The following is an 18,021-nucleotide window of genomic DNA, read 5'->3' on the forward strand; positions in this document are numbered from 1 at the left end:
AAGTAATTTGAAAACAGTCCGTGATTTCACCAAAAGGCAGCTTGACAAATCCTAAGGGTGTAATCCTTTTAGTCCTTTAAGTGTATGGAAAGGCAAAATGGCTTTACAGCAAAACACCTAACGAGCTGCCCATGTTTATTTTCAGCCTCCTATTAGTGAAGAATCTGGCAGAAAGAGACCAGTTGCTGCAACAGATGAGGATTCAGGTCATCGCAGACATCAGTCTCATTCTTCTAAAATACTTCCTGCCACTAAACCCACCACTCCCTGTCAGTCCCAGGCACTGGGAAGCATTACCAGTGGGAATACTGTGCGAGCGTCCACGAGCTATAGCAATGCTGCCATGAAATCCATAGAAAGTGATATACCAGAAAAATAGACTTTGGATGAGCCCATGCTCTTGAGAATCAACCTTGACATCACTCTCTTAATTTGGAGATCTTCTAGGCGAGCCAATCTACTACATGATTAAAAACGTATGGAATGACAAAGAATTGGATTCTCTTTTTCACAGGATGTAGTTCCAAAACACTTGCCCTAGGAGAGTTGCTCTTGGTTATGGGATCATCGGAAGGATCCTAGGGGAAGATTCTTTGGCTTCAGTATTGCTTTTCTCAAGCTTTTGTTTACAAAGAACTGCATTCCTTGCATATGCAAAAAATACTTTGGGGGATGCCTTACATTTCAGCTCAGATTTCTTAAAAAAGGTAACAACCATGTTATTTACTGTGCTTTCCTTACTCAGATTTCCCCATCATTTGTATTTTACCAAAGCAAAAAAGATTACGTTATATGTAGAATATTAAATGGAAAGGAGGGCATCTCTGTGATTGGTTTACTTTTGAATCTAACTATCAAAAAGGATGTTTTTGTGCAAAAGCACTTGAGAACACGCAGCTATATATGAAACTGCATTTCTGGATTCTGTTTAAAGATATAGTTTCTGGTTTTTTCAGGGTCTCCATAGTTGGCATTTTATTAATTATGCAGTTTGAGTGGATATAACTGGGATAGTTTTGCAGATATTTCCTTCAGTACTAGTTCTTTAATAACTCAAGGAACAAAAAACTACAGGGGAAAATTGAGCTTTTGATTTCACAGAGTCTTAAATTAACATTCACCTACATTTTGTGCAGGTTGTTAAAATAGCAAACTATTCAGATTATTCTGGGCTTGAGAGGTGTCTTCATTTGAATTCTCTTATGAACTCCAATAGGAGAGGCATCATTTTTAATTTTTTTTTTCTCCATATTTCAAGTAATAATTAGTTCGGAGGGAAACGAAGTATTTCTTGTAAATTTTATTTGCTTTATTTTGCAGTATCTGAATTAAGTTCTGCTTAAATTGTGCTAGCTAAGCCTAAATGATTTCAAACAGGTCTAAAGACAATTCACTGAATGTAAGTTATTCAAATACAAGTCCATTTTTATAGCTGAAAGATGGGGATGTTTACATGTGTTACTAACTTCATTGCTTTGTTTTTAAAGACTCAGAAAGAACGAAGAGGATAACTTACCTCTTCCAGGGGTAGGTGAGAGGAATTCCAGCTTTTGGTTAGTTAACTGCAGAAATCACTCCAGTTAACTTTAAAGTTAAAAAGTTCTGTCTAGCACAGATGCCTTAATCTGACTGCACAGCTATGGATGGGGTTTTATTATAGCAAGACTGTTAATTTTTCAGTCTTTGTCTCGTGAATCTCACTGAAACAAATGATGGATGTTTGCATTGAAAGGAATGGGTGGCAGCAGTGACCTTTCTACAGTTTCTACCATTTCAATACAAAATCCAGCCTTTTGTCAGTGGCCTGTTTCTAAATAAATTTAAACAAACACATCCCAAGATTATAAGTAAATATCCTACAAATATGCTGAAGTGACACATCTCAATCCCATGTTTGATCCATGCCTTTTGCTATCCATGAAAATGATGCAAATGTAAATTTGGATTGAAATTGTATATACAAGTAATAAATTTAAGATATTTCCTTTCACTTTTTCATTGGAAAATGTGCAGATTAAGCTTTTAGTGTGTGTAATTTTGTGATTATCCTCAAATATTTTATAAAAACAACAAAAAAATCCTAATGTTGTATATCAACTAGTGTTGTATATCAACTTCCCCCCCCCCAAAGTATGAAGAAAAACAACTTGAAAGAGTGTAAGGGTGTAGATTTGCACAGGAATTTCTGGTGCACTGAGGTATTGTGGAAACCCAGCCTGTTAAGGGGTGAAGTGGTTCTTGGGATGTGAGCCAGCTTTCTTCAAGTTCAGTATTGATTTGTTTTTGCCACATGACTGGGTATTTTCAAAAAAACCACTACAGGTGAGTAATAAGTATGGTGGAAAGCAAAGAGAGAGAATACTTTACCTGAGAGAATGAATACTTTACCTGCTGCCCTCTAGAATTGCTTAGATAGTGTCCCTTTAGTGGGGTGGACAAAAACACCACCCAAGTCCATCCACAACTCTGGCTGCCTTCCAGGAATGCCCCTTTCACTTCCCATGGGCTTGAATCTTCCTCTTCTTTCCTTGCAGAGAGGTGGGAAATACAATACTTACATTGCTGCTTGTTTCTCTATCTGGCTTCACGTGGTTAATCCCTTCTCAGTAACTGATGTACCTTGTTGCAAGGCCATAAATTTGTCTCTGAACCTGCGTGTGTATCCAGCATGCCTTCTGATGCCTTTTAGGTCCATTTAATCCAACCTTGAGTGGTTGTATTCTGTCAGTGGTCTATTACTGAACACTCAGCAGGTCTTGGACCTTTCCTTGTCTAAAAATTCTCCCATGAAGACTTTCTAGATTTGTCTTCGTTTCTTCTGTTGAGAAATGACCATACCAATACTTCAAAACACTATCCAGCCTTAAACTCAGGAAGATTCCTGTCATGCTCTATAAAAGGGAAGGGAAAACTCAAGCTGGCTCTTGTTCCTGATGAAGACTAGATATTTTCCTATAATGAGCAGCAGTAGCCTGGTCTGTGTGACTTATGCTCCTGAAGTGCAACAGGGATTTGGATTTCTGGGGGAGATAAAGCATTAGAATGAATGGAAAACAGTTTGTATTCACAGCAGCCTCTACTGTGCAGCCTTTGCTTCAGGCACTGCTGAGGTGACAAATGACACTGCCTTGGCTCCAGGTAGAGGAGACTGAGCATAGCCAATGATCTTTTCCTGATAAATCCCAGAGCTATATTAGGCTTGCTTGACCTGTTGTCTTAAGGGCTTTCTTCCCTGCTGTCTTCAGCCTCTGTGCTTTTGGGGTTTCAGGGAAACAACCCTTCACCTGTATTTGAGCCAACCTTGGCACACAGGTTCTATCAAAGCAACCTTAAACCCAGTCTGTGAGCACCTCTTAGGAAACATTCACCTTTAACTGTAATTAGAAGCCAGTAGAAAGATTTAGTAGTAACATTCATACCTAATTATTTATTTGCTTTCCATATGTAAGTAAGCCTTCAAGGCTTCCTTAACTTGTGTTAAGGAGGAAAGGAATAAATAGCCAAATCTTTTGTACTGTTCTACACAGAGGAATAGTATCTTTTCCTAGAGGAAATAAACCCCCACAAACTCTTACTGTATTATCAAAGAGACTCAAACAAAGCCTATGCAAGGTTTAACTGTTCCCTGACCTTTGCAATGAAGACAGTAAAATCAAACTGATTTTGCAGGAAGAAAAGTAAGGTTAGAATATAGCTTAGAACTAAGATATTTAAAGTGAAGCAAAATCAGCAGAGTGCCAAACTGATTTTAGATTCTGTGTCCAACCCTGAAGGATAGAAAACTTAAACCTCAGCCAAGGAAAAGTAGATCTAGCTCAGTAAAAAGATACAAACAAGTACAAGCATGTGAAAAGATAATTCTGTAGTCCTTACTGGAAATTCAAGATGTTCAGATCAAGTAACAACATGGTAAATTTTTATTTAAAATCAAGAAGGTTTAAAAATATATTTCCTGCCATAATGCAGCATTTTTGGGAAGCGGCGTACAACTGAGGCAGAAGTGTCAAAACAAACAATGGTTCAAACTAGTTTAACACTAAGTCTAGCCCAGGAAAACAAGTCATATATTTAACTGAAAATGTATTTTGTTCCTATGGATCATGAGAAATTCTCCCTTCCAGACCCTCATGTTGCTTAAACAAAAGTTAACAGAGTCAGTACTAACCTTCCCAGCATTTTACTTAACAGTGAATTTTGACCAAGTGATTGACACAAATGTTCCAAGGATGAACACCTCCATCAAATTATTATAGCAGCTGCACTGAAGGTTAGATAAATCTGACATTATTCTCAATTATGCTTTATATATGTCGACTTTTTATATATATTACTCTGTGCTTTAAAGCACTTTTTTTTTTTAGATTATCAGCTTTAGATCACTACTGACTTTGTATGTAGGACGGATGATGGTAATTTAAATCCACTAGACATCAAAATACAGAATTAAGTCTACGCAACATTCTGCTGCCATGGAATAAGTTTTGTATTCCTCAGAGTTACCATTAAGATGTTTTAAAACAAAACTCATGCTTTACCCATCTTGTTCAGCCAATCCTAAAAGTTAAATTTTAAGCATTATGCTTTTACAACATTTTTTAAGAAACAGCAGAAGGGCATGTAACTACCTTTCTTTCTCTAGTAGGAAGCTAGTACATCAAGCAGATATAAGCATGATGAACAGCTAATGCTATGCCAGATGTAGCAATACTAATGGCTGTAATGAGTGAAGAGCAGAGAAATTGACAGTGTTAAGAACCTCCAGCCATGACTTTGTATGGTAGAAGCTGTACCATGTATGTGTATTTTCATGTGTATTTTACCAAATACAATGCAGAAAAAAGTATTTATCTGATTGTCCTATGAGATAGTTGGGTAAGCTGCCTTTTCCTGCTCCACAAGTAGACAATCTGGATGCCATGATGAAATGCAACAGCTAAAAGTGAAAGGCATACTGTAATTGTAGGGTAAAACCTTTTATAGTGAGATTTAGTTAAAAGAAAAAAACTTTCTAGTGAAGCGTCCAGATATAGAACTGGTGTTTCATTACTCCTAGCCCCTGTCCTATGGAAGGAAGCTTTTATTTATATTATTAGTTTCCACTGTTCCATCTAAACCACATATTTCTGTGGTTAGTTACAGCAGCATGCCCAGCATTTCAGCAGAGTTAGATGATTAGCAGACACTCAATCCAAGCCTGGATATTGTACTATTGCTCAGCTTATAACGATGTGACCCAAGCCAAAGCCAGTGCTTACTGAATTCACACCTCTCAGAACTGTCCAGCCTGAACAGGACGCTGCAGCCATAACTTTATGGAGAAAGACCTCTACTTCTGTTACTTCTTCCATGCTAAAACTATTCTATTCCAAGGCTGGATATGCAAGCAACAGCATTCAATCTGCCTTCTAGGACACTTGAGTTACACGATTCAATAGAGGAGGTTTTGTTTATTTGTTTCATTTACATCAATATAAATCTCTTTCAGTCAAATAGGAATAAAAAAGTAGTCAACTCTGGAATTTCACAGTTTACAATTCCACAGAATGTGTATATATATAAATTGTTACTGTAGACTTATTACAGGTGAAATCTGCAGAGGTACACAGACATAAGCCACAAAGCTGCTGTTCTTGTCCTATTAATGCCATGAGACATATTCCTCGTACTGTACATTACACTGAGTTTCTAAAATGCTTTATTTACATTACTTCTTTTTCCCCACCACAAATGCATTGGCATAGGTTTACTCTCTTAAATACAGCTTACCTGAGTAAGTCCTCAAGATTCCTCAACAGGGAAAACAACTAGACAAAGAGCAGTATTAATAGTGATGGATGCTTCACATATCCAAGATTTCTTCCCCTTTGTATTTCATCATTTCCAGCTCTGCTTAACAGCTACTATATAAAGTCTGACAGCACATGTGGTATTGTACATGCTTTATTAAAATGGTACTTGTATTTACAATATCTGCAGAAACAATCCCTCCCACATCTTGCATTCAGACAGACACACACACAGACACACGCGCGCAACGCCCCTTCGTTCTACAGGGGTGTGAAGGCTATGCTCCCAAAAGTTAGGCAGCTTCTGGAAAAGGAGGAAGGGTGACTTTTTTGTGTGTTTGTAATTCATTAAAAAGAAGCATGGGAGTATGCATTTGGCCATCACAATGCTAATTTAAGTATATGTAGTATTAACATATGGCAGTAACACTGAGTATTCCTCTTTTACATTCTATACACAGAATGACATCAAGGCTTTCCAGTCAACAGAACATTCCAACTTCAGTCTCAATGCTGCTTGTAGTGACTATGAAACCGCAATTTGGGGGCTGTCCCTTAAAACAATTCAAGTCTATGTAAGCGAAATAAGGCACAATTAATATTTGATTTGATTTAGAGGATGGGAAAAGGGGGGAGAGGCAGGCTTCAGATAGTAGTTGTTGCAGAGGAAATGGTTTTATCCAATCCTTCTGAGAAAAGGATGAACTTTATCCCCATCCTAATCTACATGGACTTCTCTTAGAGAACTGAAGTATTCTGCTGAGGCCACTAACGCCCACATACAAAACAAAATTGGAAATTCACATTTTAGCACCAGCTTCAGTAGTCTAACCTACTGCTGCTGATGTGCATGAGTACATCTTTAATGCTAGAGGAGAAACACACGACACAAGATTCAACCCTTCCTCTGAGCTTGAAGACTCACATCTTTTAGAGAACTTGTAAGATATACTACTTGAAGGCTTCAGCTTACTGATAAAAAGGAATAGCATTTTTGCCTTTAAATCCCTGGCCCCTCTTCCCTAACGAAGCCTAACCAGACATTACAAATAAACTGCAACAAAAAATTTGGCAGCACAAAGAATGTCTAGTATTCAAATCTTCACTTGTGAGTATATCCTTATACAAAACCTGTTGAATGTTTTTCGCAGCAGATGAACTGTACCCAAAGATGCAGGACATTCTGTGATGGGGATAAGAGGTTGCAGTTCCGAAGGCCCCTGACTTTGGTTGTTTACAAAGTTCATTCCTGTTTAGTGTGATCCTTGGTATCTTCCTCATCTGTGTATTCTGATGGTTCTTCCCCTGGTTTTAGGAGTCTACCTACGTAGTCATATTTTTCTGAAAGAGAGTTATGATTCCATTACAATCAAATACAGCTGCATTTGCTTGTTAGCATGGACTACTGCAAATTCACTTTCTCTTACACACTACAGTTCTTAACCTGAATCACTGGAATTGGTGGTAATTTAGCAGCAAGCTCAGCCTCCCAAACCATTCTTTCTACTACTGCTGCTCCCTTCCTTCTCTAACTGTGAGTACTTTGTTTCTGTTCTCCCGCAGCTGATCAGGCAAAGCTTTGTCACTCAAGGGCTGAAATTGCTGCTCTTCAGTCCCTCAGCCTGTTTTGATTTCAGTCAGTGTGAAAAATGACTCTTCCTCCCTCCTGAGACATATTTGTCAGAAATTATTTCAAGACAAACTTGTTCAACCCTTTATGCTAAAACAGTCTTTAGTCCTAATTATAATTCCATGGCACCCAAAGCCAACAACCTGCAAGCAGGAGTTCCATCAGCTAAGCTGATGAGATTTGAGAGTGAAATTCTGTTCTGAAGAGCTAAGAGAACAGTTTTCTTGTATAAAACTAAAAAGTTGAAAGAGATTTAGTAAGATATAGTGAAAGGCTCTCTACGGAAGAAAGGCCTGAATTCCCTGGTCTTTTCTTAACGAAGTTACATTGCATTAATGATATTATTGTCAACATCTCTTTAAAAGCTTCCCAAGCCCAAATCAGTCATTTTTATTAAAAGCATTTCCTTAAGCTAAAGATGTGCTGCTAATTTGAGAATTTACCTTTAAACTGCATTTCCCACTCTCTTACACTTTCCATCTGTACAGCATTTAAGTCCGATAGGTCATCGTATTCATCTCTGAGTGCATCTTTATCTAGACAGAAAGTTGCTAGTCCCCTGGAGGCATCTCTGCCAGCAAATATTCCATATGGACCCTCTGAAAACAAAAAGACAAAATTGATGCCTTCAAGTCTTTGTTTATGATAACCAAATCTCTGTTCTTTACATTGTCTGCCCAAGCCATAAATTAAAATTCTGCAGTGACTGGAACAGCAGCAGTTTCAATGCCATGGCTGTTCGACATTCAACAGCACTGCAATTCAATCTTTAATGTCACTGGGAGATAAAGTCTGCTGAGAGAAGCAGAACCAGGAAAATAACTTTAAAGGGATATCTGGAAAAATCCCTGTCAGTTGATGCACGTCAGTGGATGCAAATTCCAAAGGGACCAGAGGCTGGAATTCAAAAGAAATGCACTTACTTCTATTAAACAAAACATTGGGTATTTACAAGTCAGGCATTAGCAGAACCAAACTCTATAGACATCTTAATTAGAAAGTCATTATTATAAATAAATATAACTTAAGACTGCTAGTTAATAATTTCACTTAACTTATAGAACCACAAGAACTTTCTACATCTTTTGGGACATTTCTTACTTCTGTGGAAATCTCCTCACTTACTTTGGGCAGCAGATCCTCCATATCCCTATCCTGTACTGCTCTTGAAAACAGCACAAATTGTCACGTTAAGAATATAAAGCAACTACTTCTTCTGTACTTTTTGACTAATGCAAAGCAGCACAAATATGCCAATAAAATTTTGAGCAATGACTAAAATAAGTATTATTACTAAGAGAACTGGATGATTTGCAAACTAACAACTTTCAGGATAAGGTTGGTAACTGGCTTTCCCAAATTTTAATTAATGGAAAAGACTTTAAGCATATGTTAAATTTTCTTGACCTAAAACCAAATACCTTAATTCAGATCAGTTCAAACAAACAAACAAAAAAAAACCCCACAACCAAAAAGCAAACCAAAAAACCCCACCCACTTTAAAGTTTTCTGCACTAACTGCAGCAGCTGAGCACCAGGGAGATGCCCAAGGCTTGCTACAGAGTGGTTGCTACTTGAAGATAAATAGGCCAGGACCCTTCTCTGGCTTACCTCTCGACAGTGGCCGTCAGCCTGAAGGCAGCACCCATGGGCAAGAATGAACACAAGCAAGTGGCAACACACTGTCCTTCACCCCCTCTATTGCCTGCTGGAGCACCTCAGACCTCTTCTGCACCAGGACGAGCCACGGGAAATCAATCCAAGAGGCTGGTTTCCTCCCAGGCCGCTTGCTCCAGCCACCACACCTATCTGCTCTTGCAGGGCATTGACTTCGGGGTTCAGACAGAGGCTGAATGCAGCAGGAAGAATTCCTGAGGCAAGGAACCCGAGTACCATATGGATTAGAAGAAACTACGTCCTCACCAGAACTGGTGTCGTCTCTCCACCCCGGAGTGCTTGGCATTGTAAGCTGCTTACAGTCAGACCTGAGAACAGAAGGGTGTCTTGTGTGCCAAAGACAATTCCCTTGTCTCTCTGGAAATAAACCAACTGATTTAAAAGCAAAATTCCACAAAAAGGAGGTATTGGAGAATGAACTATCAACTGAAAGTTTGCACTGTACCAATCTGGCCATAAGAGACAATCATAATGATCAACAGCATGATGTGCTCATCCTTTTAGATATTTAGCTCCAGGAATGACATTCACAAAAACTACCTTTGGAATCAGAAACTACATTTAGAGTACTAAAGAGAAAAAAAGGCAAGAGGGCTAGTGAACTCTATCTTTCCTATTGGCATCCTGAATTAGATGTTTATTTGCAAAACAGGATTTAGAGACTGACATAAACCCTGTACAAATGCATTTTGCATACTCAGTCACTTCCCACAGAACAGGCTAAGACGCAGTGATGCCTATCATCTGCAACACAACAGTTTCTTCAAACAAGAAGTCTTGCTTCACTCAAAATAGCAATCATTCAAGTGATCTAGTTTTTTATGTTCTGCATGAAGAACTGGAGCTATAAACAGCTCTTACAAACACCACAGTCAGTAAAGCTTTAAGAGCAATTGTATGTTACTTAATGTCCCCACCAACAGTATTTTGTCCCCAGTTTTTCCTTTCTCTGAAGTGTTTCAAGCAAATATTGCCATAAATCCTACTATTTGGATAATGCGTTATCTAAATTCTGACTAACCAGAGAGTAGCACACTGCTACCCTTCTCTTCTACCCTGCATTTAGTGGTTTGTGGAGTTTTACAGCACCTGCTGAGATGCCACCTCTTGGTCAACCAGCTTGATTACAATTATTTCTATTAAAAAGAGAATGACATATTTATCAGTATCACATTTATCAGCACTGAACACCCTTATATCTCAATAATACACTTAACTGAAAGCATGAAAGCTTTTAGAATGTATCAGCTTGCAGTAAGATTAATGGAGGCAAAATTTCTGCCAATATCTTTTAATATCTTTTAAATATCTCATATGCTATTACACCAATTTTTTTTTCTTTTCTGAAACTGGATCTAAACATTCCAGATTGTTACTACAGAAGTATTCAGAAGTCACAGAGAAACCATCGAGCCATGTCCAAGCACTCAATGGAATGCTAACTTGTAAAAATCAGCCTTTGGATTTGGTAGACAGTATCTCAAATTCCAGCTCTGTAAATGTAACTTAGAAATGTGTCCCATCCTTTACTAAAAGGTAAATATTGAATTATGATTATTAAAATATTGAATTGTGATTATTAAAATATTGAATTATGATTATTAAAAAATGGTGCAAGCTTGGCTTCACCTTAGTTGCACGGTTGCTAAAGCGAAGTTTAGAGTACTCGGTATGAGCAATCTACTTCAACATTTAAAGCTTCCATTCAGGTACTTCTACACAGGGTTTAAGTACAGTATTTTATATTAATATAGAACAGAGAGGTCTGGGGTTCTGCTATTAGCCCATGTCTATTATTCACTTTTATATAAAATACCAATGCAACAGTCTTAAAAAGGTATTTTGCATATCAGATTTCATTGCATTTGGAGAAGCACCTAGGAAGGTGCAAGCACAGAGAACCCCAGGGAGAAAATATCCTTCAGGAACATGATTCTGAGTTAGAGACATTAGTGCAATCCTAGACATGCTCCCACAGAGTTTTTTCATGACCAGATGCAATTTACTCTGCAAGCCCTACCCACAGTCCTTCTTTCCTTTTGTCTGCCCACCTATTTAGACTGGCTCCTGCTGTAAATAATTGATTGCAGCATGACATGACAGACACACTGAAGAGAGGGCAAAAACAGAGGCTTATAGCATAGGAATGTAAACCAAAGTGATTTTTCGAGACCCTATCACAAAATCTCAGTTTTCTTTTGCTGTATCCCCAAATTAGCTATTTCATAGTCAACTATGACTTTAAAAAATTCCTCTCCCACTCCTATTTGGCATCTCACAACAGTGGAAGTCAGGGAAGTGTCAAAACGAATTAAAATACGTCTGCTACATGTTACTTGGCTACATGGTGCTATGAGCCTTACATGAAGGAAAACGCTGTTCCTTGAAGAATGCTTTTCTTCCCATCATGGCTTTCAATATTAAAGCACTCTGTTCAGAGCCTTTGTTTATTTTAGCCCTGAGACCAATTATCCAGACCACATATTTGCCTACATAACTCCACATCTTTACCACCATGTTCATACACTGCATTTTCCCCTGTATAAAGTCCTCATCTACCTTACAACTCCACCTTGTATAAAGTACACCCTTCCCTAAGCTACAACACATGCAAAACATTGGTACCCACCACCTGCAGATCCTCACTTCCTTTTAGAATCCAGTTAAGAATCTGGCAGCCTTGATGAACTTGACATTGTGTTCCAGCCTGATATTTGTCTTTATTCAGAATAAACAATTCACAACTGGTAAAATCAAAATCCCTTCAGACAGTAAAAATACCTTTGCAATTCCTGCACTCAGGATTTCTGCACTTCCTAGCCCTGTTTTGGTTCTCAGATGAAGATTTAATTTCTCTTTGCAGACACTTTAAGACAACAGCAGGCAAGGAAGAATATATTTAGGCTAAAGCACTGTAGTAAAAATTTTGAAGTATGAAGTTTTTATTTGGAAACACTGCTTCGAGTCACTTCCTCCAAAACAGGCTAAACTGGATCTTGGAATAGCATGCATTTCAATTTTCAGCCAGTCTGGCCAATAGTTCCCCCAGCAAAACCTATACTCATATTCAACTTTGGAGTAGATATTCTTGGTTACCGAAGAGGCTACCTGACCATTTATTTCAGTTCTGTACCGCTTTGTGGAACATCCCAGACCATTGCTACAAGACTAGTAAAGAAGTGAACACTGTACACTGAACTTTGGATTGTTCCAACGGGCAGTGCAGGGATCACACCACAGACAGCCACGTGGACTTTATATCTAACGAAGTGATATGTAATCTAAAAATTGTATTCATTTTCACAAGGCCCATTATGTGATTTCTCTGAAGAAGCCACACAGGTTAACAAGGTTCCATTTTAAACCAGCAGCTTTGGTTTCTTCAAGTAGGAAATGCAATCACCAAATATGCAAAGTGTACCAGATGTTCTTTGCATCTGTTGACTCCATGCAGCCACTGGAAATAAACCCCAGTTTTGTCTGAAGCTTAGATATTCACGGACGACATTTGTTCATCTGCAGACAAAATTATTAACAACTAGGTTATTCCATCACTTTGCCTACTTTTTCCACTCCAGCTCAAAGCAAAAACTCCACTGGTTGTTCGACATTTTCCATCTGAATCCTGACATGTGTTTGTTCGGTGTTGCATCTTTCATGAGGGAATGAAAAAGCTACAAATTAGACAAAGCCATTTTGAGACGCAGCTTGAAAGCAGAAGCTTTCTAATAACATTTATCACTGGGAATTCAAGGTGACATACTTTACTGCTCCAGATTTACACAAAAGATGTGGGTTAATTTTAAGTTACAATTTGCATGAAAAGTATGTGTTCTTAGGAGACCAATCCACAAAGTCTGCAAGCTGAGATAGAAACTGCTTAGAAACAGAGGTCTAACCTGACTCCTCAGGCATAAGGCCAGAGGGCCTCACTCTCACTTATTTCCATTTTAACTCTCTAGGAAAAAAAAGTGCAAGAATCAACTTATGGGGTAGACAACAAGCACTGCAAAGAGAGCTTGTAGTTGAGCAGTTGAGAGATTCCTGGAAGATAGTTCCATTCTTGAGAAGGACCTAGATTCTACATCTTGCGTTAGTGACAAATGCTCTGGCCACTAGTTTATCTCATAATAAGACAAGCAATGCTGGCCAGGTGTTTTGATTAAATGAAAGTGATGCTGCTGTCTACTGGATTTAACATCCAGATGTCACTAACAATGTCACTATCACATTCTAATATATCTTGCTCTTAGCATACCTGCTTGATTAGGCCCCTCAAACCCAGGTGACTCAATGATCTCAGAGGTTTTTTCCAACCCAATCGATTCTGTGACTGGGACATGATTGGTTTAAACAGGAACTAGGAATTTACAGAGACCTTTTATTAAACACAGTTATTCTAGTTTTAAGGAACATATTGATGTTATGAAAAAAGGAAAAAGAAATTTAAAAAAAGATAAGGAAAATGCTGACAGACACAAGAAGCAGAAGCAGAGGAGGAGACGAGTACTGATTTTCCTGCTCAAAAGCACTTTACTGGCCACTGCTCTCCATGAACATGGCCTGGAGGCTCAGAACAACCCCTCCATCCTGGTGGCAAAGGCAGTACTCCCTTTAACCAGAAGTATGGAAACAATCTCTGACCAATAGCATGTATACACCTTTTAGTTTTACTACGTCTGGTTGGAACTCCATTTTATCCAGAAATGCTGTTTCTCTGAAAAGCTGAATCCCAGGAGGAGAGACATCTCATTACAGACACCAAAGAGCTGACAAACATCAAAAATGCAGAGAAGACACACACCTTAGAGAAAGCATTTCTTTCCCCCAGTCTTATCCTCCATACTTATCTGTAAGCCCTCAGCCTGTTGTGTTCTTAAGATAAGGTCACCCTTAGCAGAATTGTCCAAATACAACATATATAATGTCCCTCCTGCAACATTTCACTCTAACCGTATCCTCGTAAAGGATGTATGGAAAAGCACTGTTATCATGTGGTCAATAGAGACACAATGAAGTTCACAGCACTCAATTCCAAAGGAAGTCTAACAGCACTGGATTATTTTTATAGGAAGGAACAACTACTATCTTATCTATTCCTCCTGGCAAACTTGGAAAATCAGAAATCTTCATGACAACTTGAAAGACAAGAGTGGGATGAGAAATGAGCTGACAATGACAATGTACTGCAGCGAAGGGAAGTCGGGAAATTGATTTTTTTAAGATCACGAAACATTAAGTACCAAGAAGTGACGTGAACAGGTGCATACACAGGATTGCATATAATCTTGCTTTGTCATGCTCAAAGACATATATTTTTCATAAATGCACAAAGTATTTGCTAAGTTAATCAAAACCTGTTTACAGCATTACCTTGGTATGCCAATTTAAATGCTAAATATTAAGACTTGCTGACATAAAGTACTTTAAATCTTACAATGCCCTTCTATTGACAAATATACAACCAGAAATCTTGATAAAAACAAACATGAAATTAAATGTTGCAATAAATGAAATAGTAGATACTGTGTGTTGTTATAAAGGTACAAAATCAACACAGCAAACACAAAAGGTACTAATCGTTAGACCCTAAGTCATGAGATGTGATTACAGATGGGAAATCATCCCAAAACAGCTTCTCTGAAAGCCTGGTTATGTGATATTTTTAATAGTTAACCACTAATTGCCTACTTTATTTCTTTCAAAGTTTGTGTGTGATTAAGGAAAAGGCAATTAATTAAAATTAATAACCAATCAAAGCATTCTAGGACACTTACTCATTTGAGCACAAGCAGAGGTGGCATTTCATACACCTAAATGAGGTGTTGAAACAAAGGGCATCTTTGCAGGACAGAGCGGCATTTCAGAAAAGAACTTGCAAGTAAAGTTTTAAATTAAGAGTACAGTGTAAACAAAGTGGGTTTGGGAGGCACAGACAGGTAAATGTGCAATGTAACCTTCTCTTGCTCTTAGCTAAAAAGCCTTAGACATACCAAAGACTAAGAGAATACTGATGAGATAAACTGTGTAAGGCTTAAAGAAGACAACATGAGAAGAGCTAAAAAAATCTGAAAAACATTTTGATTAAATGTTCAAGAAGGTGAAGTTTTCAGTCATGGCTGTTTGAAAGGATGACTTCAACAGTCTATCAACATCTAAAAATACGTTAACTGTATGTATGTAAAGGGCTCTTCAATGAAACAGGCGGAAGTATAACAGGATTCACTGGATGTGACTTAAAACCATGAGAGTTTTGAGTGAAGTCAGAAGTTTGGTGGGAACTTTAATGGAATCTCAACTGTTGGACAAAAATCTAGACTAATGACAACTTTGTGCATTTTTTAACTTTCTGCTGTAAGTAGAAAAATGAGAAACACCTTTGAATCCAAACTACACTGAAGGAGAAAAACCAGACCTTATTTTCATGGCATCAGAAGCCACCTGAGACAGCCACATTATTCAACATTAACCCAGCACTCCAGATATACTTAAAATTGACAGTGAGCCCTCAGCCAATGCTTTCTGCTGTCTTCAAAGCTGACGCTCTATTTCACATCAGTACCTCAACAAAATACCAAAGGCTCACGGTCAAAGCCTGAAATATCAGCAAAGCCAGTGCCCTCAGCTCTTTCTTCTGTTAAAATCTGGTCATGCTTTGTTGGTACGCTTTGCATTTCCCTTGCCACACTCCAGCAATGAGACATAAAATTACCCTGAGAATTACTGTGGACATCTGCCTACTCTGACTGAAGCCTTTCTGAAAAGGTCTCAACCAGCTATAGGAGACTTTTCCACCTGACTCTTCTCAGATCTTTTGAGGCCTGCAAACCACCTTCTAGCACTTTCCTTTTCAGCCACAAAACAGTTGCAAGAAAAAATTCCGACATGTATCCAAAGAGGGAAACCACATCAGCACGATTCAAACATCAACATGTTTGGCAGAGAACACACAGCTGATGATACACAGGTTCAGCTTCACTATCCTACTGTGAAGTTACAGATCTGATAGACAAAGATGATGTCAGTTGTTAGAAACAGGCAAGCTTTCACTACAGGGGAGAAAAAAACCCAAACACCTTTGTCTCTTTCCACGAAAAGCCTGGAAGCGCTGTTTTAAGGAAACCAGCTGCCAACAGTTATCAAAAAAGCAGACTGATGTCCTAGAACATTAAGTTTTAGCTTCCTCACAATAACAGACCTGCAGAGGTTGACAGTGTGAACCACCAATGATATCTTCAGTGGAAAGCCTAGCATTTAATTGCTGTTTGATGCACAAAAGAGATAAACTGAATGTTTAGATCATGGTTCAGTATTGTTTCATGGAGTAATCTGTCACCTTACTGGTGTTTTAAGGTTCATGCAGCATATGTATTACCTGCATTTTATGTCAGCACACAGGTCTCAGTTTAAAAACCCCTCAATGAAAGAAACAAAAGAACTAACCTGATTAAATGTCATGAAAGCTGCAGCTCAACAGACTGCATTTTTTCAGCTTTACTGGTCAATAAACAACATAGCCCATGGCAGGGTACTTCAGATCCCATTGTTAACTTTGACAGTATCTGGTCAAAAAAGCATTTTGATTCAATTACAGCAGCTTCAGTTTGTATAACTGGTGTCACAAACTTCGAGGATAACAAGAGTTACAAAATTCTAGCCCAGTTCAACCATACAACTGCTTGTCCTTTCCCAACTAAGAACCAAAGACTTGTAACATGCCAGTGCTGTGTTTTACGTTTTTTGACCTCGATTATTAAATAATAATAATAATGATTACTTAACTTGAACTATTTCCTGGGGGAGAGGGAAGTTATCCTCTCTCCCCTCTACCCTTCCTACAAGGACGCTTCCCATGCCTACTATGAAAACTCCGGCATAGTTTGAATAAATCAAGTTTTCCAAACCACCATTGTTTAAGGAAGAAAATTATCAGCAGTCATAACCCTCATTTCCTTTGGCATCGGATGAGAACACAGTGCTCACTGGTGAGTTTACCCACCTCATTATTAAGAACAGTTTGTTACGAGACAACATGCTGCAGTTTCACAAGCTACAATGTGGGTATGAAAATGTAACATTGCCTTTGAAGCTTACTTTTCTGAACCTTCAAAATACACATTTCCTCTCCAAAGAGGAGTATCATCTGTCTTTCTGTTTAAGAGATCGGGTTGATTTCTGCACTCTTCCCAATGGCAGCAACATAGCAGTCCCTGAGCTCTCCCTGCCCTGCCTCTATCCTGATTAAAATTCATCCTCAATATGGCATAAATAAATAACCAGCTGGTTGTTTTTCTCTCCTAAGCCATAAGCGCTAGAAGAAAGCATTGCTCAGCTGCACTGGGGAAACCTACTAGAAAAGACAAAAGGAAAAAAAATAGCATTAAACATCGCACATCCAAATCAAGGCACCTGGAAAAATGACGGATGCTTGAGGAGAACCCAGACCCGGTGTGCATCACCAATCTAACACCGCCGGTGGGACCCAGGCGGCCAGGCCGGGATTGCCCCCCGCCCCCCCGCCGTCTCACCGGGCCCGTAGAACTTGCTGCCTTTGGTCACGTCAAAGACTTTGCCGTTGACAGCCAAGAGGATGCGAGGGTTGCGGGCGCCGTCGAACTCGCGCAGCTGCTCCAGGGAGAAATCCCGGCGCTTCATGCGCGGCAGCGGGGCGGCCTCGCCCCTCCGGGCCGAGCCTCCCGGCCCGCTTCGTGTCCCCCAGCGCAGGTACAGCCTGTAGGCCGCCAGCAGCGCTAGCGCCAGCAGCCCAATGCTCAGCAGCATCTGGCCGCCCGCCGCAGCCGCGCCGCCACCCCGGCCGCCTTCAGTCCTGAGCCGCCCCTGCCCATCGTCCGCCATCGCTGCCCGGACAGCGCGCGCCCGCCCGGGACACGCCCGCTGCCGGACACGCCCCCCTGCCCGCCGTCCCGC

The 18,021-nt window shown here is 39.4% G+C and overlaps 2 protein-coding genes across 5 annotated transcripts in view; one reads left to right on the forward strand and one right to left on the reverse strand.

Moving 5' to 3' along the window:
• The window catches only part of LARP1B (La ribonucleoprotein 1B), a 42,373-nt gene extending 26,415 nt beyond the window's left edge, over window positions 1-15,958 (forward strand). For 3 of the 4 annotated variants that reach the window (XM_064651499.1, XM_064651498.1, XM_064651500.1), the window contains 2 exons: window positions 146-13,686; window positions 13,719-15,958. In XM_064651499.1, the coding sequence (XP_064507569.1) occupies window positions 146-379 (234 nt within the window). In that variant the 3' untranslated portion in view covers window positions 380-13,686; window positions 13,719-15,958. Of the gene's footprint in view, window positions 1-145; window positions 13,687-13,718 lie in introns of those variants that run through there. The other variant, XM_064651497.1, reaches the window with a different exon arrangement.
• PGRMC2 (progesterone receptor membrane component 2) lies at window positions 5,925-17,997 on the reverse strand. Its single transcript, XM_064651530.1, has 3 exons — window positions 17,622-17,997; window positions 7,860-8,015; window positions 5,925-7,127 (listed from the first exon to the last, which is right to left on the reverse strand). Exons 1-3 carry the CDS (start codon window positions 17,947-17,949, stop codon window positions 7,030-7,032), a joined length of 582 nt encoding a protein of 193 aa, XP_064507600.1. The 5' UTR covers window positions 17,950-17,997; the 3' UTR covers window positions 5,925-7,029.
• Between the last annotated feature and the right edge of the window lie 24 nt (window positions 17,998-18,021).

Source organism: Pseudopipra pipra, chromosome 4 (genome assembly GCF_036250125.1).
Source record: "Pseudopipra pipra isolate bDixPip1 chromosome 4, bDixPip1.hap1, whole genome shotgun sequence".
Classification (NCBI taxonomy): Eukaryota; Metazoa; Chordata; class Aves; order Passeriformes; family Pipridae; genus Pseudopipra; species Pseudopipra pipra.